The 24,119-nt window shown below is 41.4% G+C and overlaps 2 protein-coding genes across 5 annotated transcripts in view; both read left to right on the forward strand.

Moving 5' to 3' along the window:
- Nucleotides 1–2,310: 2,310 nt before the first annotated feature.
- LOC102308023 (eosinophil peroxidase) lies at nt 2,311–7,818 on the forward strand. The gene is made up of 15 exons (XM_005916310.3): nt 2,311–2,374; nt 2,596–2,664; nt 2,930–3,014; nt 3,147–3,319; nt 3,418–3,550; nt 3,695–3,824; nt 3,936–4,142; nt 4,232–4,595; nt 4,690–4,850; nt 4,935–5,193; nt 5,271–5,441; nt 5,904–6,141; nt 6,245–6,444; nt 6,605–6,646; nt 6,772–7,818. Exons 2-15 carry the CDS (start codon nt 2,598–2,600, stop codon nt 7,188–7,190), a joined length of 2,649 nt encoding a protein of 882 aa, XP_005916372.1. The 5' UTR covers nt 2,311–2,374; nt 2,596–2,597; the 3' UTR covers nt 7,191–7,818.
- Nucleotides 7,819–11,511: 3,693 nt separating this feature from the next.
- The window catches only part of ebf2 (EBF transcription factor 2), a 28,525-nt gene continuing 15,917 nt past the window's right edge, over nt 11,512–24,119 (forward strand). For 2 of the 4 annotated variants that reach the window (XM_042218396.1, XM_005916312.3), the window contains exons 1-6: nt 11,512–12,126; nt 13,982–14,138; nt 15,823–15,886; nt 17,136–17,191; nt 17,316–17,389; nt 18,710–18,778. In XM_042218396.1, the coding sequence (XP_042074330.1) occupies nt 11,993–12,126; nt 13,982–14,138; nt 15,823–15,886; nt 17,136–17,191; nt 17,316–17,389; nt 18,710–18,778 (554 nt within the window). In that variant the 5' untranslated portion in view covers nt 11,512–11,992. The remainder of the gene's footprint in view (nt 12,127–13,981; nt 14,139–15,822; nt 15,887–17,135; nt 17,192–17,315; nt 17,390–18,709; nt 18,779–24,119) is intronic. The other 2 variants (XM_005916311.3, XM_005916313.3) reach the window with 1 other exon arrangement.

Below are 24,119 nucleotides of genomic sequence, written 5' to 3' on the forward strand. Positions count from 1 at the left end.
GTGTGGTTCAAGATACCAGCTTCAACATTTTGCAGCTATCCGAGCCTAATGGTCAAATAAAAGCTGTCAAACATAAAAAGCCTGGATGAAATTAAGGCATGGATCACTTTCTCAAAACAGCACCTGAGGATGACTAAAAGGGAAACACATCTGCTAGCAAAGAGACTTCTGACAGCAGTCGAAAGCTCAACATGGATGGATTTGTTTTGTTTTTCATGTTTGCGTGAAAGCAGTTTGCAAAGAAGCACAGGTCAAAGCAGCTTTTTCCATTAATGTGTTACATTAATAATTGTACAATACTGCCTTGCCATTTTTGCTAATATTATTTGTCGAATATGTATGTCAAATATATAAAAAGGGATTTTTTTGTGACATAAAAGTGACACAAAAAGTGACAATGATCCTTGGGAAACAAGTCATTTCTCTGCTTTCGACATAATTCTTTCGTAAATCATATTTTCTACATCCTGTTTATGAATCAAGAGAAACTTTCTTTAAACAAATTGTGAAAAGTTTTAATCGCCCGCATTCATGCTTTGCTGTCGCCAGTGAATATTTGGACAGGTAAATTGTTGAGCAAATAAAATCAAGCAAGGCTACTGCGCACCGCACCCCGACAGCAAGGATGCAGCTATGGGTTTAAAATGAGAGCTCGGCTTGACCTTCAAAGTGCCAGCAGGGAGACTTAGTTTAAAACGATTATTAAATTCTTTACTTTATCAGGCTGTTTATCTTAATCTGTCTTAATAACCACTGGAACCAAGGCAGAACATTCGTTTTGCTTTATTTAACCATAAGTATGAAATTACTTAAGTATGAAAGTACTTAAATAAAAATGTAACCCACGTAGTTATTAAATTGTAGTTAAACAGACATATTGCTGTTTAAGACTAGGAGTTATTATTAGCCTATTAGATTTTAATCCCGTTTCACTCTCACGTCGTTGTCCACGTAAACTGGAAAGTTTTAATTGCGAATGAAGTTGATGAATGGCGACATCTTCCTTCCCCGAGACTGAACAATAGGAGATGGCCTTACCTTGATTAGTTACAAGCATTGTTCCGAGGTGACTCAATGACACGATCTACCTGTCTGAGATGTAACCTCACCTGCAGGCAGTGGAGGAATTTCAGTACGCTAAGATTAGCACAGATGAGCAAAGATGGGCAGCTTTTTTCTTTTTCTTTTTCTTTTCTTTTCTTTTCTTTTCTTTAAGATCCTGGTCGCCACATAGACAGGCGTACATTCATTTTCGAAAATTATATACTTTCCTCTATTTACAGTCGCCAATTTAACTTGATAATACATGAGTTTTGCAGAAATTGTGCATCTTACTTTAGCTTATGTGGTTGCGTGGCCACGAGAAAAGTTAGTATAGGCCGATGTGTAGCAACATCAATGTACATGATGGTTTTTATTCACCGTGCACGTGTTGGATAATTACAGAATGAACATAAAAACACACAAACGCAAATTTTGCAACATGACACAATTTTCTTTTTGTTGGACATTGACTAGTAGGATAAACAATACGAATGTAAATGGAAATAAGAATATCCAATATCGTTTTAAATTCGCAAAGTAACTTAACGTATATACGGTCACTGCTTGTGTTGCAGGGAAATGTTTTAGTTTATTGCAATTCTTAGTATGCAGGAAGTTGTTTTCTTAGTTCATTGTTTGTGCGCATTGTCATTAAATCTGGAGAATGTTTGTCTGGCATCGCTTATTGCTTATCTGACACCATCGTTTGACGAGCATTGTGCAAAAAATTATCGTTGACTGAAATAAAATAAAGAGCAGACAAAACGGTTTCAAGTTTATACTTTACCTAAAGCAACATTTGGATGCTACGTGTTACACAACAGAAATCGTGCATTTTGTGCAGCGGTATGCAAATGTGATCAGCTTTTTTGGTTTGGTAAAAACAACCTGACCCAAGTGTAAGGACCGATGTGAGAGAATAAATGGTGTACACTACAATCTGTGTATCCATGATAATACAACACTTATGGTGAAATGTTGTGTTCTCTCAAAAATTATTTAATGGAGACACAAACAAATGTATGAATTAAAAAAGTAAAGACACTTATTTGTGAGGTTTTTCTCCCTCGTTTTAATCAAAACGCTTTAAATTTTTGGTATTATTTTGAAAATGTTGTTCTTATTCTTTAATACCATGACTAAACAAAGGAGGAAGACCCGCCTGTAAAGGTGACGGGCAGGAAGTAAGAACGAGAAAATTCCGAGCAAAATTCCTGCCTGCAGATGTTGCATGGGATGACGCACTTGTCCACTGGCCCTATAAAACACCTGAGCAGCACAGACTTCTGACAGCTGCTGGTGGATGCCACAGGACATCAGAATACAGAAGGTACATGTCTTGTACACACACACACATGTAACAATAGCAAAAAGGTTACATGCCTGAAGAAGAACCAGTTATATATATATATCTATATATATATATCTATCTATATCTATATATATATCTATATATATCTATATATATATATATAGATAAAATGTAAATGTAAATTATATATATATATATATATATACACAATTTACATTTTATTCTACTTTTTCCCTCAGAGATGAATCGGTTTCTCTGCCTTCTGGCTGTGGGCCTGTACCTGTGCTTGCAATGCCAGGTCAATGAAGGTGAGTACTAACTCTGTCTTCTGACAGCAGCATATAACGTTTGATGCATTCCTCACTCAAGTGAAATGATCACATGGTTCTACCATTTGCCTTAGATATTTTCGAATTAATTTATGAGATGACAAAGAAATGTAAAAGTTTTATGCTTCTTCTTCTCTTCTGCATTTATATCTGTGTGTAACAAACATTTTCATGCAATAAGCAAAGTATCTTGCAGTCAGTGAAGCAAGGAGTGAATAAAAGCAAACATTTTCTCTTTTATCAGCACATTTGAGTCAGAGCTTCATTGAAAACACTGTGATGGCAGCAAAGGCAAAGGTGGATGCAGCCTATCGTTATTCAAGGCAACAGTGAGTCTCCAGACCTCTTAAACTACAGCTAAATCTTCAGACCCTGAACCAATGGGCACAGCAAAAATCAAAGTATTTTTCAAGGTATCCTACTTGAAACTTTAACAAATATGAATTCCTCACACATCACAGGAGCTTGGATCGCGTGAGAAGAAACGCACATTACGCTGATGTTGTGCGGCTAATGAAGCAGCCCAGAGGAGCATCCCGCATTGCTGTGCGCTCTGCTGATTACCTGGCTAATTCTTTGCAAATGATCACCGAAAGTCTTGAAAAGCGTCACAAGCGCTCCATCAATGCCACAGGTGTGTATTTAAAAATGTTCATTTAAATTTCAATTGGTAAATTTTCCATTTTACTTAAATGTTGAAGTTAATTAATTTTCATCGTCTGTCTTATTCAGATTTGATCTCTAAGGAAAATCTACAGGCCCTCATTGAACTGACAGGCTGCTCTCCACGTCACCGCATCCCTTCTTGTAGGACAACTCAAAACTTGCACACATATCGCACTGCAAGCGGTGTGTGCAACAACATGTGAGACAATCATTTATCATTTCCAGAATAATTATTTCCCATTTTGTGCTGACAGTGATGCCTATAATTTGGGACTTGGGTGAGGTCTTTTGTTGGATGTTGTTTATCTTTATACAATATAGTGTATCTGCTTCTCTCATGTAGGAAAAACACCCGCTGGGGAGCCTCCAACACACCTTTTCTCCGCTTTCTCCCTGCTGAGTATGAGGATGGCACTTCTACACCTAAAGGCTGGACCCGTGATCAAGAAGTGAACAATCACATTCTTCCCCTGGTAAGACACTTTAGAATTTCATCTTTACTGGGCACACTCCAAAATGCTCTAAAGAAATATGTTCATGAAGCCTCTCTACACAGAATTCATTTTCTACACCCTCATACACAGGTGAGAGAAGTGTCCAACCGCATTTTGCCAACACCTACCGCTGACGTGCAGAGCGATCCACTCTACACTTTCCTGGTGACAATCTTTGCCCAGTTCACTGATCATGACCTGACCTTCACTCCTACTTCTCCTTCCATTGCTTCATTCAGTGACGGCATTGACTGTGGAAAGACTTGCACGCGCAGAGAGCCCTGCTTCCCCATTGATGTCAGTGCCACTGCATTACTCAGGGAAATACATATTTGCATTCAAATGCATGCAGAGTGAATGCTGAGTGTGTCTTGTCTTCCAAATAGATTCCTGAAAATGACCCCAGGTTCGGCAGTAATTCAGAGGATGAGTGCATTCCTTTCACCCGCTCAGCACCAGCTTGTGGCTCTGGAAACACTGGCTTCAACTTCGGTGCAAGCACAGTCCGCGAACAGATGAACACTCTCACGTCCTTCCTCGATGGAGGTGAAGTCTACGGCTCAGACGACGCCAAAGCTCACTCCCTCCGGGACCTCACCTCAGATAAGGGTCTTTTGAGGGTCAATGACATTTTTAATGATACCGGCCGTGAGTTTTTACCCTTCAGCTCTATGAGTATCAACATGTGTGCCACTCGAGCTCGCATTACGAATACCTCAAATGCGGTGGAGGTGCCTTGCTTTTTCGCTGGTGAGTACCATCAAATACACTGACTTTCAAATCTCTCAAGTGCACACAGCCAACAAGACTTGTTTTTTCCGCTCTAATATCATGTAATTTTAAGGTGACGATCGCGCCACTGAGAACAACGCACTGACCGCTCTGCACACTGTCATGTTACGTGAACACAACCGACTCGCACGTGCTCTGGCCTGTCTCAATCCACAGTGGGATGGAGAGAGACTCTACCAGGAGGCTCGCAAGATTGTGGGCGCCTATCTCCAGGTTAGTGAGGAGCTAGACTTCCTGAAGTATTTTAATTACACTCATTATTCAATTACACTGCTGAGTTTCTCTTTGGTCTTTTAGGTGATGACATTCAGAGACTTCTTACATCACATTGTTGGTCCAGACGTCATTGCAGAGCTGCTGTCCACCTACCCTGGCTACGATGAAGACGTGAATCCCGGGATCGCCAATGTATTTGGCGTAGCTGCCTTCCGTTTTGCTCACCTGATGATTCAGCCAATCATTTCCCGTCTTGATGAGCAGTACGAGGAGCACCCTGAATACCCCAGCGATCTGCTGCACAGAAACTTCTTCACACCATGGAGGATGATCTTTGAAGGTAGAGACGAAATATTTAACTTTTTAGTTCTATCGTCGAGGATTTTCAAAACTGAAATGATTTTGTGTGTTTCTCAGGTGGTGTGGACCCTGTCATGAGAGGGCTAGTGGGTCGCCCAGCCAAACTGAACACTCAGCAGCACATGATGTCTGAGGAACTGACGGACAGGCTGTTTAAGTTCTCCTCTAGGGTGGCACTGGATCTGGGTTCACTGAACATGCAGAGAGCAAGAGACCACGGAGTCCCTGGTATTTGTTTAATCTTTATAAATATAAGTATATTTAATCTGACAAGAGAGAACTGCAGTCCTTAAATATAAACCATAAACCTACTTTTTTGATTCATTTGATTGAGTATGTTTGATAGACATTACTTGCTACAATAATCTTTATTTTCTTTCTTTATGTTATTTTAAGGTATTTTTTTTACTTAGTTATTTAGCTAATTATATATTATTCGTATTATTTGTACTTCTATTGTTAATGAAACTTTGCAATTTCATTTTTTTCTTTAAAAAATTCCTATCATTGCATGTCAGTAATCAGTGAAGGACTTTAAGCTACTCTACCTTGCATGGAAAGTACTATACAAACACATTTTGATAGATTTTTTTGACTGATTAATATAATTAAGTTTGCTTAATCATTCAAGGCCTCTGATGAACATGCATAGAAGATCAACTGTCCTAAACTGTGCTTGATCCTTTTCAGGCTACAACAAGTGGCGCAAGTTCTGTGGACTGTCGCAGCCACAAACTCTTGAGGACCTGGCTGCAGTGCTGAACAATACAGATCTGGCACAGAGGCTGCTCAATCTCTATGGCACCCCTGACAACATTGATGTGTGGCTTGGAGGAGTGTCAGAGCCATTTGTCCATGGAGGACGAGTGGGACCTCTGTTTGCCTGCTTGATCGCAACTCAGTTCCAAAAGATCCGTCAGGGAGACCGGTAAGCAGAAGGAAAACAAAGCGAACACTGTTGAGGCTCAGGGGGCTGTGTTAGCCTTACTGTTGGATTTGGTCTTTAAACTTTAAACGTTGTCCCATTTCAGACTTTGGTGGGAGAATGATGGAGTCTTCACTGAGGCTCAGAAACGGTCACTGAGGCAAACATCAATGGCTCGTATAATCTGCGACAATACTGGTATCACTGAAGTCCCTGAAAACCCCTTCCTGTTCCGGCCTCGAGGGAATGGCTACACCCAGTGCGAGAACATCCCTAACTTCGACCTCAATCCATGGAAGGAGGGTGGTGAGTCCTTGATGTGAAATTAGACTCCAGACAGTCAGTGACATTGGATTATTTAGGAAATAATTATTTTTGCTTATCTTGCATGTCACTAATCAGTGAAGCACTTTAAGCTACTCTTAAAGGATTTTGGACATACTGATTTTTACCTTTTTTTTTTAAGATTCAGATTCAGATGAATCTTCAAGTTCAGAAGAAGATCCAGGTAAACCTCTCACTCATTGTTCTATATTGTCCATGCATGTTCAAATTTATATTAAAGTATTACATGTAGCTTATATTCAAGTTTACAGGTTATTTCGTTATAATAGCACTTATGTTATTTTTCAGAAACAGAACCACCTTTTACCCCTAGCCCCCCTGAAAACCAAGGGAACATTGCTTTCTCAATGCGACTTGGCAGCAACTCCCCCAACGCTGGTAATCCAATCATTTTCCGTGACGTGATCTACAACGGACAGAACAGCTACAACACTCAGAATGGGATCTTTACATGTGAGACCCCGGGTGTTTATGAGTTTGAGTTCAGCCTTACGATTTTCCAGAGGTCTGCCAATGTGGATCTGGTGCGCAACGGGAACCGGATTCTTCACTCATTCACCACAAAGCATACCGGTTACCTGATGGCCAGTGGAAGCATTTATGTTCAGCTTGAGCGTGGTGACAGGGTCTGGCTGGTTGCTCGTAACAGTGCCAATGGCATCACTAGTAACAGCTACTTCAACGGGCATCTGCTATTTGAAGTGTAGGATGTTTACTAATAGACAGCATCCTCACAACAATGCCCAGTTTTTTTTGCATGTCTTTTGTTTAACTTGCACCTTTTAAAAGGCTGCCTTTAGGTTATGATAAGTCTAACTAACTATTAGTTACTAGACCACAACACTAAATTTTGCTCTTTCAAATGAGCCATATTGCTCAAACAGGCACCATTGTTGTTTCTCATTTTGATTTTGTACTGAGGAAAAATGCTACTGTGTTCAGACACCAAATAAAGAGTTCAATTATGACACTACAAATCTCAAATAGCAAAGAGAAATTTAAAATGAAAGAGTTGGGGTATTAGGAGGTTAAAGATAAAACAACTGAAACATGCTGTGGTTAATATGTTGCACTCTTTAAATGTTTTAAAGATTTTCATTTAATGAAGAAATATGTACAATCCATTGATACCTGTGCTTGCAAAAAGGGATGAAGAAGTTTGTTGTGAAGATTCATTTTAATCGTGAATGATTTGTTCAATCTTGTCTTTTAAATTCCTGAAGATTTATTGTTTTTCATCCTTTTCCTAAATCACATAAGAGATATTTCAAAGATCATGCATTTATTCATAAACATTTATGACTTTCAGTTCCTAATAAATGAAAATTAAAATGAGCAACTAGATGTTTTCTTTTGATCCGCCCAACTCTGAAAGTCAGAGCTGAATGCTCCATGCAGACCAGGAGATGGCGTTGTCGTAGAGGCTTTTAAATCACAGCAAACTAGGCAGACGCGCAACCACGTGGATCAAATTCACTGACTTTACTAGAATGTTGTGATTATGCTGATTCTTGAGTTATTTTAACTCAATCTGTATGAAAATAGATGATTCTTTAAAAACATAAAACTTAATTTCGTTTAATGTTTCCTTTAAACAGTTTGAAAGTTTGTGATAGTTTCATTAGAACAAAGAAACAAAGCAGATTGATCTTTCAAAGATGACTAAAGCAAAAGAAAATATAATATATTCTGGCGGTATTTATCCCCGTGTTTCTGAAGAGATGAACCCAATTCAGTAGTTGGTAAATCCTTTTCAAAGCCAAGTTTCTCTTATTGTAAAAATAAATTATCTAAACTATTACAGATCATAAACTCACGCTCCCATGAAGTGGTCCGCATTCAAAAAGGGGTTTTCTATTATAAGTTCATGTCAGAATTTGCAGCCTGACAACAAGTACAAAATTTCTCAAATAAAGAACTCAAATCAAATTTTAAATAGGAGGTACGTTATCGACTTAATTTACATAAAGCAATTCACCACTTTGAGACTGAGAGTTTAAAAGCATTCTTTAATCATTTGTTTTACATTTACTTATCGCAAAGGTTTGGAATAGTTCTTTTGTTTTGTTTTGTTTTGTTTTGTTTTTTTGTTTGTTTTTGTTTTTTACTTTCAAAGGATGCACATTTTACACTTTAATGAGCGAAAGTAAAATAGCGTTAATGCAACACCCGTGCATTTTACACTATTAAAAGTCCAAACATCTGCAGTTGAGATGAAAATTTTGCAGTAATGTGTTGGGCAGATGTTAACTGCACTGATATCATGAAGCCAATTTGCAGTGAAAACCCATTTTGATCAAACAGCCTATAACAGTCATGTGGGGATTTATTCAGATCCTCGCGCACAAACAGACGGTCTTCTCTCTGTGTTATTGAATCTAGCTATGGACCAATCCCTGTTTTCCATTTGGCTTGCAATATTTTATTCTATATACAAACATTAAACAGAACTTAATCCGAATGTTTGGGGAAACTTTAGCTGGGTGATGTGCTTAAGGAAAGAAAAGTGGCCTCAATTGCAGATGCCGACACTTCTCCCGGGGATCTGCGTCCTTTCCTAAATAAATAAACAAACATATAGCGATCGATTAGGGACGTGGAGGGTCGCATTAGCTCTGTTGTTTTCTGCACAGTGGAGAGGAGGGACAGAAACCAGCTGCAGCGTCTGCAACTCCCCCTTACGCACAAGCCACGCCCCTCCTGCCCTCCCAGGACACGGTGCCATCCGTGCAGAGTGGATTTGGTTGTCCCATGGGAGCAGGGGAATTCTGGGGAGGACGAACGGCACACGATACCCCATTGTTTGGTTTAGCAGTCACCAACCCCCCCTCTCCACACCTCTCCCCAGCTCCTCCCTAAAACGCACGGCCTGACCGTCTCAGTGGGTTAAATTGATTAGAAAGACGTTTGCGGTCTGACTAATCCCCCATTCTCGCTCCGGCTCCCTGCTTCACCGAATTACAAAAGCCACACATTTAGAAAGTCTTGCGGGTTGCGATAATCGCGGCCGAGCCTCTCACACCTGCGGGGCTGAAGAGTCGGGGCAGGCCGGACAAGTCAATACTAGACGAACTCCCAAACACACAAGTTACAGCAGGAAGATTTCGGTTAATGATCTGCATGGTCTTTTTCCTCTGTTCAATTCTCAAGGTGCACAAAAGCCTAAAACCATGAACATTAAATTATAATCGACAATACTCCTGTACAGTAATTTAAGTTATTTTCCATTTATTTGGAGGAACTTTTTTTTTCTCAATTATAGTTAAAATCGGTTTTCTTAAAAGAGTCAATGATACAATACTTTTTTAAAAGTATTTTTGAGGATTCTTTATTGACTCCATGCACATGTAGAGGATTTTCACAGAAGAGCTTTGTGTCATCCTCTTATCATTTTTTTTGCCTGCATTTAAAAATTTCAAGATCCTCCCCTGCTTAACATTACACGTGGCCCATCACGATGACAAATTCTGTAGCACTTACACCAGAGGAACTATTAAAAACTTGTCATTTAAATAGTAAACAAATAGATCGTTACACGCACACACAAGCATACAACAAAACGTCAATTCCATACAATCTACATCTTAACATTTAAAGAGCACATCCTTGTCGTTTCCTTGAGATCTACAGGAATTTTATCTTTCGCCTCTGTGTCATCATGTATAGATTTTGTCATGGTTTTAGGGTTAAGTAGAGCTGTCAGTCATTTTAGGAAAAGTGTGTGAGGGAGACGGCGACAGGGCGGAGACTCGGCAGCAGGATTCCCCAAGACTGCTTTCATAATTGGGGGAACATCTGACTTTGTCCCGCGCTGGCAGATGGTGAGCTGAGGCGCGATCCAAGGGGGGAGATTTACATTCATTGTCCAGGCGCACAAACTCCACATAGAGACAATAGTCTCGGTAAGGGGCAGAGAGCCCGCGTTGGGGGGGTAACTTTCCCTTTCATAGCCAGACGAATGGAAGCGGAAATTAATTTTATTCCCCCCCAAATGTAACCCAAAAGCATTGGACATACAACCCAAATTTGACTTTAATGAAAGTAATAACAGATCAGAAAGCACGAATGGTAAAATGAACCCATCAGCACTGTGCTTGGTTTCTTTAATATGAGCCAGTAACGAAAGCATCAGATGGAGCAGCAAAGGAAACTTTGTCAGACTCTCAAAACTCGTAAGTTAATGTATTCCATTTTTTCTGCGGACTAAAGAGGATGGTAATCATGTTTGTTAACAGCATTATTTGCAACGGGTCTCATGACTAGGTTGGATTTGTTGAGGCAGTCTGTCGTATTGATTAAGAGAACTCATTTCGGGCACTGTCAGGCAGCGCTTCAAACGCCAATCAGAGTGCAGCGTCGTCGGCTGCTGGCGGAGATTGATGGACCAACCAGACGGCCATTGTTGCTGCTGACACTGATGCGATGCGTCCTCAGCGGAATCACCGCGTTCAAAGGAGCAGACGGTCGAGCTGCTGAATGCGTGCCTGTCGAGAGCGCACTTGTGTTAAATGTTGACTTGAATGAATAGACCAAACAGAACTGGCTGTACGGGCTTTTAAGGGCAGTATAGCTGCGCAGCATGTACAAGACAATCTGAAACCAAACGCCAGTAATTGTTTTTTAAATACACAAAAGCGCCCAGAAATTCTTAAAGTGAGCAACGTTTTTTTCTTTCCCCCCCTAACGTAACCTTTCACGTACCTTTTAATAAAAGATTTCAATGACTACACTCCTACTTCTGCCACACACACAAAGAAAAAAAAAAGTGAAATATAGTATACACACTAAATTCTTAAATTAACACCGTTTCTTCATTATAAATGTTTTATTGTGGTTTTATGTGATTTTTATCTAGGGAAACTTCTCTGTGTTTAAAAAAGTTTGCTGCTGGAGTCACAGGTTGGATGCTGAATCTGGCAGCAGACCAAACAAGGGATGCACTTTGCACCAATGAGAGCACCCATTTCAACAAACCCATATGGCATCGAGGCCCCGCCTCCACGCCCCATCCCAGCTGAGGGTCTCATTCATGCTTCAACACAGTCGTTCGCTACAAGCTTCCTGGCCCTCGGATCAACTGGTTTGATTCGATTTGGCCCTGTGACAAAGGAAGACTTTCTGCACACTCATACTTTAAAGAATATTTCGAGACTCGCTCCCGGATATCTGCGGAGCTGAACGCACAGAGCCCGCTCGGACTGACGGTAGAGATGTGCGCTTGGAGAATGCTTCACATCAGTGGAAGGATATATTTACTATCATCATTTGAACCATAAAAGAAAGTCTTTTCGGATTTTTAATGAGACGCCCCTGAAACATCACACAGCGTCGGTTACTTCTTTCCCCCTACAAAGCTCTGTAAATGCTCAGTTCGTTTGTGGCGCTTTGGAGGAGCGCAGCGCGTTGAAGTGGACCTTTTCTTGTGTGCCAAAGTGCTTTAGCTGCCTAGCTCAGTGTTTTTTTCAACTGCTTCAAGAAAGTGTTACCAGCCGATCGGAGCAGGGTGTAAATGTTTGGAATCCAGGAACATCTGATTCGTGAAGTGAGCGGATTAAAAGAAAGAGGTCTTGGAGAGGAGATGGATCCAGTCCGGTCGTGGGTGCGCAATGTTGGGGTTGTGGATGCAAACGTCGCAGCGCAAAGGTACAGAACAAACTCAGCTGATCTGCTGACTTTAGGTTCTCACCATCCTCTCATCTGATACGCCCATGCTTGTTTGACTGCTCATGATGTTATTATTATTATTATTATTATTATTATTATTATTATTATTATTATTATTATTATTATTATTATTATTATTATTATTATTATTATTATTATTATTATTATTTTAAGGTCGAACATTAGAAGAGGCAACCTTTGAGAAAAGAGCTGCAAACTACTTGTTGCAAAATATGACACCAGTCCCCTATAAAACTCACTGCCCCCAAACGCGTAAAAACTTCCTTAAAAGTGACGAAAAAAATAACAACAAACATTTTTCATAATGCTTGAAATGATAATGGAACTTGCCCCAAATGCAAAACAGCTAACAATTATTTATTTGTACATAAAGGCAAGAGGCATTTAATAACGTCATTAGTTTTCGTTCACAGGAGCGGAGATCACTGTTAAAGCTGTTTGTGACTAAAACGAAATACATATTTTTCCCAGAGCAGCTTTAGCTTCAGCTTAAAGGCAACTTCATCGTCACCTGCCACAAACTTTACAGCTCTGATTTTTTTAAAAACAGAAATGACAGATTTTCCAGTGTTCCTTTCTTCTACTTACCGTAGATGTTCAGTCAGCTTATATATATATATATATATATATATAAATATATTTACAACACACAAACAGTATTGTACTTCAATGTTGAAGAAACAGTCATGAAGAAAGCAGAATCATTTTCAAGATGAAAAGTTGGCAACATGCTAAACAGCGCAGCGCGCATATTTTAATAGAGCCAATAGAAAACAGTTATCAGGATTATTTATTCATTTTTAAAAGTATTTTAGTGATTTTTTTAAGCAGATGGCTGTTTGTTTTTTAATCGACACTTATTTTGTTCAACTAGAAACAAAAATTGAAGTTGTCAAGACAAAATCTAAAGTGCACTCGAGTGTGATTTGAGGTCTTTTTCAGACAAAAGTAAAATTACAGAAAAATTTAACAAACAGTCAAACCTGCTCTGAACCAGCCCGCAGATTCATAGCAGTCTCTTTTTTTTATTAAGATGAATTCAAACAAGCGTTTCACGTGTCCAAATCTTTAATCCGCGTTAATTAAACACTCAGTGTCCTAATGTATATTTTAACTATGATGCTCCGCCATCGACACAATTTTCACTTAAACAAGACGTCGACACTTTTCAATTTTCAAGTTAAAAGAAAAAAAAAGTTTGAGTAAGTTTGGCTTATAATGACGTTTTTTCTGTATTTTTTTCTAGTCCATATTTGGTTCTCCTTGAAGGGTCAAATGTATGCAAAATTATCCATCAGTTTAGTTATTTTATTTGTTTGGCTTATGCTAATAATCTACAATTAATGTATGGATCAAAGAAAGACTTTGAAGAAAAAAATGCACGATGATAAATATGCTTTTAATATTTTAATGTTTTAATTAATTCAAGCTATAGTAAATTTAATGATAGTTATTGTTGCATTTAATCTATTTTAATTTAACTTTCAAGATTTATTGCAAATAGAGAAAAGTGTTTGTTTAGTTTGTTAGCATGCTTGCTGTGTTTCTTTGTCCATATTATTATTATTATTATTATTATTATTATTATTATTATTATTATTATTCTTGTTGTTAATAATAATAATAATAATAATAATAATAATAATAATAATAATAATAATAATAATAATAATAGAAAGCTTGTTAATTGTCATTTAATAAAAGGAAAACAAGTATTTCTATTTGATGCTATAAATGTGTTTAATTAAATAAAGTATGATAATATTCAATGTGATAAGCGTGAGCTGACTGTCTCTTCCGGTTGTGTCCTAAGTGGAGTGGCCCTGTCGAGAGCTCATTTCGAGAAGCAGCCGCCCTCAAATCTCCGCAAGTCCAACTTCTTCCACTTTGTCCTGGCGCTCTACGACAGACACGGCCAACCTGTGGAAGTGGAGAGGACTGCGTTTGTGGACTTTGTGGAGCACGAAAAGGTGTGTGACTGTTCCCAAAAGCTTAGAGATGTCAATTCTACATCGAGTTTTAATATTTAACGTGTTTAATCAAAATCGCACGACATTAGAGATTATCCACATGTATTTGTAATATACAGTATTTCAGCCGTAACCAGGTGCTCAGCTTAATTTCCCCCATCCTTAGTAAAGCCAAGCATATCGAACAGCTGACGGCTACATGTTTACACAAGCTTTACCCCCAATGAGCTGATGATGTGGGATTGAAAAAGAATATCTAATGACTAATTAGCAGCTTGCCTCATTAGGAGGACATCACTACTTTTTTAAAATGCAAATTATGCTCGCTCCTGTTAAGTTATACAGTGAACTAATCATCAAAGTCTCCTTTTCCTTCATGCCTCTCTCCCATACTCTAAATACTGCTGTATGGGGTGGGGGGATTCCTCAAGTTGGACAACACCAAAATAAAGAAGGGTGCAGCATGGAGAGAAAGACAGAAAGAGTTTGAGATATGCCTGGAGTAAAGCCTTATGCCCAGTGTTAATGGATGTTTTTGCCTTGTGGTGAGGGGGCACAAATCTCCTGAACTTCTGGCAACCACTGCACTCTGTGGAAAAGACAAGGGGAGTCTATCCTAACAACTAAAGTTCTAGCATACTTTTGGGTTTTTGGAGCTTCGAAGTGAGGCAGGCAGCAATCCTGATGTCGGGGCCGAAGCTGTTGGCGTGCTCCCCTTTGTGCCACACAGACCATAGACTAATATGACGGCAGTGGAGAAGTTCATTTTCTGCATGGTTACCCTGGCATCTGTTTTTGCTTTGTAATTGCGCAGAGGTAGAGTGATGCTATGGTGAAGTAAACGTCCCTCTGTGTATATTTACAAAAGTTATGAAGCTGGGCATCCATCTATCTCCAGGTGTGTTCTCATATTAAGTTTGGAGCTTTTTCATCTTATCTTCATGCATCTTAATTTCCACCCCGTTTCCTCTCCTCTCCTTGCAACTGTCTCCATTTCCCAGTTTCTCCACTCCCCCAACCTTCTTGTTCTCTCGCCTCCTTTCTCGCGCTCATCTCTGCGATGCCAGCCTCCTGGGTTATTGGACCAGAGAGCATTCCTCTGAGACCACTTAGAAAGACCAGTGGAGGTAGAGAAAGAGAAAGGAAGAGGGAGAACACAGAAGAGAGGGGGGGGGGGGGGGGGAAGAAGGAAGAAGTGAGAGGCTAGCGGAGAGTGTAGGGCAGGGGGGTGTAAGGAGGGATAGCAGAAAGGAAGTTTTTCTGTCAAGGTCGACTGCTGCTCAGTCTCACACGCAGTACTTTCCACTCGCTGGAACACACTTTGCCCTCACACACACAAGTGCATATAGCCATGCCTGCTACCTCACTGCAGCGAGGACCACTGCATTTGATCCGAGGGGTTTTTTAGGCATTTGTATCAGAGATGACAGTTCAACCTCTACAAAGAATATCCGACTCAAGGTTAAGTGCTCAGCTTATGAGCACAACACAGGGTCCCAAATGAGCTTTGAGCCTACAACTCTCTGATCTCGATGCTGCTCCATGGGAAGGGCGAGCTGCAGGATTAGGCAAGACTCACTGTGCTTAACCCTGTTTACTGATGCCCAGCTGTGCTTATCTGTACCCCAGCGAGCCTAACTGTATTCTCTGCGTTTGTCTGTACGCCTGCCTCTCTTTTTGCAAGGAGCAGACGGGAGAAAAGACCAACAACGGTACTCACTACAAGCTGCAGCTTCTCTACAGCAATGGTGAGTAGGTTCAAAGATGAGCAAAAATTGGACAAACCTGACACACACCTCTGCTCTTGACTTATCCATTAATTTCCCCTCTAGCTCTTATCACTAGATTTATACAATTTACTGTTCAGCTTTTCAAGCTGTTACTTATGGACCCATGTATAGGGAAATGAGGTGCACGCTGCCTCCCCATCCCAACACCTCCTCAGCTCCTCGATTCCTCTTTCCACTTCCCCCATGGTGCTTCCACAGCAGATCAGGGGGGATACACAGAAATTTGGTTCCCATGAGCCACTGCTGCCCCAAGTCTGTCGCAGTGGCACCCATGGGAGAGAAGATAAAAGACACGTTCCAGAGCAACCCGCTGATACACACGCATACATACAAGTACACTAAAAGCACTTCCTCTCATCCCCTTCCCCCAAGCGTTATCAAAGGCATCTCAATCGAGACTTTGATGAAAGGAGCACATTTTAAAGGCAATACTTTCCAAACTCTCCATGAAAAAATTCACAGGCAGCGTGGTCTCCTCTGAGGGAGTAGTTCAGTGCGTGTTGTCTCCTTCTCCCGAGGCAAAGTTTTAAAGAGACACACCTGATTACATGCAAGTAAGAAGAAATGTTTAAAAAAGAAACAACCCGTTTGTTTCTTCATTTAAACTCTTTAATAAGCCGATCAGCTCCCGTTCGAACGCAACAGAATGTCTCCTGCCAGTCATAGCTTCACACAGGAACAACCATAAAAGGAACAGCTTGACAAGCCGTGAGATTCTGGTTATAAATTGTGGCCTTAGAGTCGAATATGAGTAATAATCATCAAACATCAAATAACTCAATCCCCTCAGAAACCATCAGAGAGGAAATTTGAACTGCATGCCAATCTTGTTCCTCCATGTTGGCTGGACAGAGTTCAATGCTTTTTTTCTTAGAGCCTATCCAGATACTGTGGAAAAAAAAATTCTATCATAAATCTTTCCATCTTATTTTGAGAATCCACAGAGATTTATCGCTGAGTGGTTAGGAGAGGTAAGAGAGTTTAAGCGCTTAATGTGACAGATCGGTTATGTTTTGCAATTAATTTAAAATGAGCATCTCTTCTTTGGAGGTTTCCAGCACAATAGAAATGTCTCTTTCAAGCTTCAGTAGCCTCTACCCGCAGCTTACATCCAACTAAAGAATGACAATTATTTCAGTGTAACAGAATTGTTCTCATGCTTGAAACACTTTATAAAAAGTGACATCTTCTTTTTTTTTTCCTGCAGGGGTTCGCACTGAGCAGGATCTTTATGCACGACTTATCGACTCCGTCACTAAACAGGTTGTTAAACTTTCCTAAAGTTTTCCCTTGAATGGGATTCCTCTTAGAGTTTTAAGAAACAGCAGTTAATTTACTTTTACATGAAACTCAGTCTGACCCTTTGCCCCTTGCTTCTTCCTCTCAGCCCATATCGTATGAGGGACAAAACAAGAATCCAGAAATGTGTCGAGTTCTGCTCACACACGAGGTTATGTGCAGGTGAGTGTCACACACACACACACACACACACACACACACACACACACACACTAACCTGCACCTACAAATGTCAAGTACTTGTATCCATTACACTCTTTCACTTTGTTTTGTCTCAGTCAGCTTTAAATGGGTTTTGTGGTGATGCTTGGGGCTGCACTTTTTAAAAAATTACCCTGTTATTGAACTGTAAGTCTAGGTTGTCCATCATCATCCTTGTTACAGTTGTAACCCACCGCTGCTGTCTGCTGTGAGGCAGCATGTCCCTGGGAAAGCTCCCGTTCCGTCTTGGAGCGCTCCACTCTCTCGGGCCTGTGGTTTTCGCAGTCAGAAATCAACTGACAGCAGCAAACACTTTAGGGGATCAATCTGCTTTTGGCTCATGGAAATAAAAATTATGTTTAGACATGCATGAACTTCATCGGCACTGGATGACAAGTGCGGTGGTGCAGCCAGTGCCAAAGAGCAACTTCGGAAGCAGAGCGAGTTTAAGAAGGCTGGTTGTGGCTTAGGTAGCTGTTTTTTTTGTGGATGTAGAAGAACTTTAAGAGTGTCTGGAAGTGGGCCTTGACCTATAGGATGTGAGGGCCACAGGAAGAAGGCTAGGGGGACTGGAATATCAGGAGGAGGGCTGAAGCAGAGTGAGCTTTGCCATTGTGTAGCCAGCAGATGCCCGAATGTGACTCACAGCTGGCTAATAACAGAGCCGAAGAGGCAGAGGGCAAGCGTCACAGCTGGGGAGTGAGGCCGTCTGACAGGGGGGCGGAGGGGGGGCAGGGCAGGGCCAAGCTGGGACACGAGAGGGGTAAGGCGAGGTGTAGGGGTGGCAGATGGTTAGGGGTGGGGGCACTTTTGTTATGCAGTGAAGGGGAGTTGGGGGCTTTGGGAGGGGTTGTTGAGGGGGACTGGTCGGCCAGCAGGCTCCTCGGACAAGACCGCTGACGAATGGTAGGATGTTATGGGACGGTGTGCGTGCGCAGTAAAGCTGCGTGGGGGTTGAGTTTGATTTCAAAATCAATGTGACAGATTGCCTAGCTGGCTTTTCACTTTTTCAATGGTCCCTCACTGTTTGTAGGGTGTGTTGTTGTACCTTTTCTTCCTCTTTTATTCTTTTGTCCATTCTTCCCCACCCCTCCCATGCTGCTTTTGTGTGTTCCTGGATCACGGCCCACTGTGGGGCAGAGCAGCCGGGGTCTATGGATGTGGATGGGTCAGAGAAAAATGGTGGCTCCTCCTGTTTAATTTGTTGTTGTTGGTGGGGTTTTTTTTTTCCCCACAATGCTAACTTTTTCCACTTTCCTGTTTCTTTAACCGCCCACTCAGTCGCTGCTGTGAGAAGAAAAGTTGTGGCAATCGAAATGAGACGCCGTCTGATCCAGTCATCATTGACAGGTAATAAAATCCAAGCATGTCCCACACAGTGTCCATCACCTCAAACCATCACCTATTTATACTATCTAAACTCTCACAACAGTCCCCTCTGCACCAACTGTAGAAGAAGCTTACACATGCTCTCTGTTCATTTAAGACATAATACCTAACTGTGCGTGTATGCATCACATGTCAATCTTGTTCTTCTTCTCCATGGGAAGTATGTTCATTGTTTCTCTGGGGCAATTTACACCACATCACTGCAAACAGGCGGTAACATCCAGTGAAAAGCGCCCGTGTCTGTCTCCCATGTGTCTTTCTGTCTGCGGTTTTCTGTTTATCGGCTGATCTATCTTCCAGCTTGCTGGGATCTGTTTCACTTTGGTCACTCATTTGCACCTGAGACCTGACAAAAGCACAGATTTACTTTTATCAGAAGCATGTGGATCATTCACACCACCAGACGGGCTCACATATGTACTTAATGTTCACCCCGAGGGCCAGTTATCAGGCTTAAAGGGAGATGACCACCCCTGTAATCAGCGTGTGTGAGAGTCTTCACGTCTAAAGGGCTTTTGGAGGTCCCACACTGTCTGCCTGGCATTAACCAGCGTGATTGATACTCATAAGCAGACCGTATGTGAAATACCTACTGTGTGATGTCATGGGGCAACCTTCATCACCTCTCTCTCCCTCACTCCCTCCGTTGCCCTCTCCTTCCTTCTCTCCTTCCCTGCAATTGTCTGTCTAGAAAGCACTCACTTCACATATATCAAGGACCCTTTTCTTTCCCCTCCTCAGTTCAAGCCGGCTGGCTGTTGACAGTGTGTCTCAGAGGATCTCAGATGAAGATAGTTTTCATATAACGGAAAAATCGGGTTGTTGTTGTATGAATTTTCCCAGAATACCTTGGAGCAGCTGCTTTTCCCATTTACTCTAGAACATTATTCTCACAATCGCTCCCTCCGCACCCTTTTTATACTTCCTCCTAACATGGCTAAACTGCTTTGAAATTTGCTTTTTAAGTAGATTGGCGATTTTCTGGTGAGGAAAAACAACACAAAAACAGTCTATATTTCTTTGTGGCTTTCTGTGTGTGTGTGTGTGTGCAGGCTGATGTGCAGCTCTGAGGATTGATTTAAATTAAATCATTGACCTACTGTACTCTCTAATCACACTGGCCATATCCTGTCCTGATGGGGGCTTCTCCCTCTCGACTAGCCTACAAAATCCCCTCCTCAGGGACCCACCTATTAGAAGCCAGTTAATTTCTGCTAAGCTGGTGGAATACTGCTTTGCCCAATCAGAGGTGTCCTTACTTTTCTCCATATGCTCAATGTATGTATGCTCAACTAGGAGGAAGTTTATAACACATATGCATCATTTGCATGCACGCAAACGAATGTATATTTTCATGCTTGTGGGGATGTTTATTTATGTATGTATATGGATCTATGTACGATTGTCTGTGTGTCTCTTTGACCCCTACACTGACCTTTTCCCCTAGTCCTTGCTTGGGTCTTAAATTATTCATGTGTGTGTGTGTGTTTCTGAAGCCTATGCGCATTTGTGTATGTGTGTGCACTTCTGTGTGTGTGTGTGGAGGAGACAGTCAGTTTCTGTGGCTCCAGTAATCAGCCTCCTGCTCCCAGCCCTAACACCTGTTCTCCAATTAACATGCAGCGTGCTGGGGCCCACTCCCTTCCACCACCACTGCTTTCTACCCTTTTCCTTCCTTCTTTTCTCCTTCTCCTCGCACCCTCAGTGCATTGCTCCCTTTCCACCTGCCCCAGTTTGTATCTGTGCTTCTGCACACCCCTCTCGCCCTTTTGCTCTCACATGCTTACTATTTTAACTCCCTATTGCTTAATTCCCGTGCTCCTCTTTCTTTTCTCCGTCACATTACCATCTCCTTCACCAACACCCCCCTCCACCCTCCCTTTAGCCTGTCTAATTTTGCCATAATTAGGCAGTGTCATTAGGACACCTACCCAAGCACAAGGGAGTTTGCAATTCCCCAAACGGCCCAAACCCCCTCTTTTCTAATCTCCTTTCCATATTGTTTCAGTTTTCTCTCCCCCTTCTCCTGCTGCTGCTGCTACTGCTGCTACTGCTGCAGCTCCCTCCACCTTCCCTTCTTTCTAATCCTGATCTGAGTGAAAGGGGAGAGAGAGGAGATCACAGCTGATCCACTGGGAGGGGTGAAAGGACAGAGGGTGGAGGGATGAAGAGGGCAAGGGCAGGAGTTGACAAAGAGATGACTCGAGTTGCTTTTGGGGGCGAATTATCTAACGCCCCAGTGCCTGCTGTGTCTGCTAGTTTTGCAGCTGCATAGGTGAACTGTTATACTCGCAGTCCTAATGTGACATCTCTGTTTGCAGGATGTCACTTATCCTTGACTGATGGCCTGACTTGTTTTCTGATTGGTTAGATGAGTGGATTGTTCAATAGGAAGTTGGATCAATGCCTCTGGGCTCATTACTATAAATGTAATTTTTCAAGCTCATGCAATCAATGTATTTATTACATTACATTTCTTTTCTTTTCTTGTTTTAATAAACATGCGTAAATGAATCTTTTTTCAGAAACTGGTGGTTGATTATTTTGACAGGTCATTTTTAAGGTCATTTATTAAGCGAAACAGAAAATTATTGAGTGCTTTCAGGTCAAAATTCAAATACTGGTATTTCTTTTATTTTTATTTCTTTATTTTTGGATGATTGCTTTCACTGTTTGAAATTTAGCTCATTCTCAATCTCAACCCAGGCAGATCTGTTAATGGTGGTATTATTGCAAAACTGATCTCTGACCTCAGAGAAACTATATTGGTTCTGGGCCTCAGTCTTTATGAGTGAGCTGTGGGGTTTACAATGGAGACAAGCAGATGTCAGTATTAGTATTAGGCTGTGTGGGTTGAATGGGATTTGTTGGGGGGGGGGCAGCTCTGGGTGTGTGCTTTTATATTTGGCTAAGAAGCTGAGATCAATAGTTGGTCATATAGAGTGTGTAGAGGGATCCATTGTAAGGCAGGAGTCTTGTGAGGGGCACTGGGGTGATCAATGGTAAGCACTATCTCACTAATTGATCGTGTTTCCAAGAGGGCCCTTTTTTAACAAGCCGGTGCTCAGAGAAAAGACGAATAATCAATAGGAATTTTCCAATGTTGTCAATATGCCTGTTCCCTCCCCCACACTGAAAATGAGCTCACAAGGACTGTTACATACTTGTGCACACTTTCATCAGCAGCAGCTTAAACCCAGATTTTTTGTTTTTCAGAAGGATGCATTTAGAGTTTATTTTATTCTTTTATTTATTAAAACTATAGTATATGAGTCTCGAGAAATGACTTTATTTGAGCTTAGCTCCGAGAACGATCCATTATTCTTAATCTTAGGTTGTGGGTTGTATTGATCTGTTTGTAGTCTTGGTCCTAGTTGTGTGCATGTACCACAGGTTTGTTTTCATTGAGTGCGTGCAGGGTTTCCTTTCTGATCAATATACAGAAAATTGGTTTAGTTTCATCTCAATTACAAATTTCCTCAGGTCAATGTGCATTATTGCAGTTATTAGTGAGCAGTTCTTAATGCTGGTATAAATCTTATGTCACATTTGGATATCTCGCTTCTGCGGTGCTTGTGAGCTGTTAAACTCTGTCATTTTTATTGTTTTTTATGGCTCGACGCTGTCTGGAAAGTTTGACAATAAACTATTCAAATATCTGTTGCTGTATGTAAATACCTGCTCCCTGCCATTGTGGTGTATTAGACAGACAGTGTGACCATCTGTTTTGATGTTAGTCTTTCCACCTGCGTGTGCCTGCCTGTCATATTTTCTTTAAAAACCCATGATGATGCAGACTACTTCCCTCTGTGCTTCCTGCAGGGCTTTGCTGCCTACCTGATTTCACAGCAGGTCACATAAAGTTACTCCTTGTCCTACTAATGATGGGGAATATTGGCCTCCTCATTCTTCAACCGAAAAGAAAATAGAAACTACAAGTCTTTGGGAAAAGAACATTAAACTATCAGCCAAAGAATAAATGCAGCAACATTTTTTGGACTGTGTCAGAGGTCGAATTCCTTCCCTTTCCCAGATGCATACTCAAATTCTACCGCCAACTCGCCCCGTTAGGTCGTCATATACACGCTTGAGAGTTTTATGTGTGAGACAACAATGTCATTTTAGGAAACCGTTTCTCATGCATCCAGTATTAGATTTGCCTTTTACTGTACTTAATTAAAACTCCTAATTCACTCTGTGTACACTTGTATGCTGTCTTTACCTTTTTCCTCTCATATTATTTTAGGATGAGTTTTTTGAGGTTTGGTCCAAAGCTGGAAATGGTGCACGTAGTGTCTGAACCCACACGCTTTGGAAAGCACAACTCAGTTTCACATTTTTATTGTGAAGTCACAGATCTTTTTGCCAAGAAATTATTGAAGTCCAGTCAAATATCTCAAAGCGTGTTCATACGCGCCATCCTGAACCCGAGCAATCAGCGCTAAGATCATAATATCATAGCTACATGGCTTCAAAGTTGGATCTCTCAGTTACTTTTATTTGATCCTTTGACTGGAAAAGAGTTGAAGATGATGGTGGTGAAGTTGTTGCAAACTGAGACAAATACACTCTGAGTGCAGCTGTAGCTGGCTGAGGTGTTTAAGCTGTCAGTTTCTATGACAGTAAGTGGCAGTCCAGCTACAGGTGAGCCTCAAAATCTAACATTTTCTATGTGTAGACTTGGCTTTAAAGCTGCTGTTGAATACACTAAAGAAACTGAACATGTCATAGAGAAGCATGTGTGCGCTCTTAGTTATGGATACAGCAGCCATTATTATCTTTGCATAAATTACCTGTCTGTCACACATGCATGTTCAGAGACAAAGTCTGCCCCCCTCAGTCCGCTGTCACAGGACTATCCCTGGTGAGCTGGTACTGTCCAGTCCCTCCAGACCCTCTGTCAGCAAGCCCCTCATGCAGGGGTCCAGGCAGCGTGGCGACAGAGCCCTGAGGCTCTAGTGCACAACGCCTCACACAGCAGAGCGGCACGCAGGCTGGACCACTGAGCAGCTGGCACAGGACTGTGGGGATGGCTCCTCCCTTGGGGCAATGCAAGCAGGAGAATGACACAAAGACAGACAGGGAGAGACGATGCAATGTCTAGAATATCAAATTCTCTGACAGGCACCGCATCAAACAGTAAGAGCCACACTCAGAGTTAAGACCGCTGAAAATGAGTTCAGGGACCTTTGGTAAGTCTCAAGCTCTCTACATTTTGGTGTCATGTGAGCTGGAAATACCCGGGACTCCAGCATGCACAGGAAGTGTATAATGAGTGGAAGGTTATGGGCCGAGTTTGTGT

Source organism: Haplochromis burtoni, unplaced genomic scaffold (genome assembly GCF_018398535.1).
Source record: "Haplochromis burtoni strain Fernald_Lab_line unplaced genomic scaffold, NCSU_Asbu1 Contig_18, whole genome shotgun sequence".
Taxonomy (NCBI): domain Eukaryota; kingdom Metazoa; phylum Chordata; class Actinopteri; order Cichliformes; family Cichlidae; genus Haplochromis; species Haplochromis burtoni.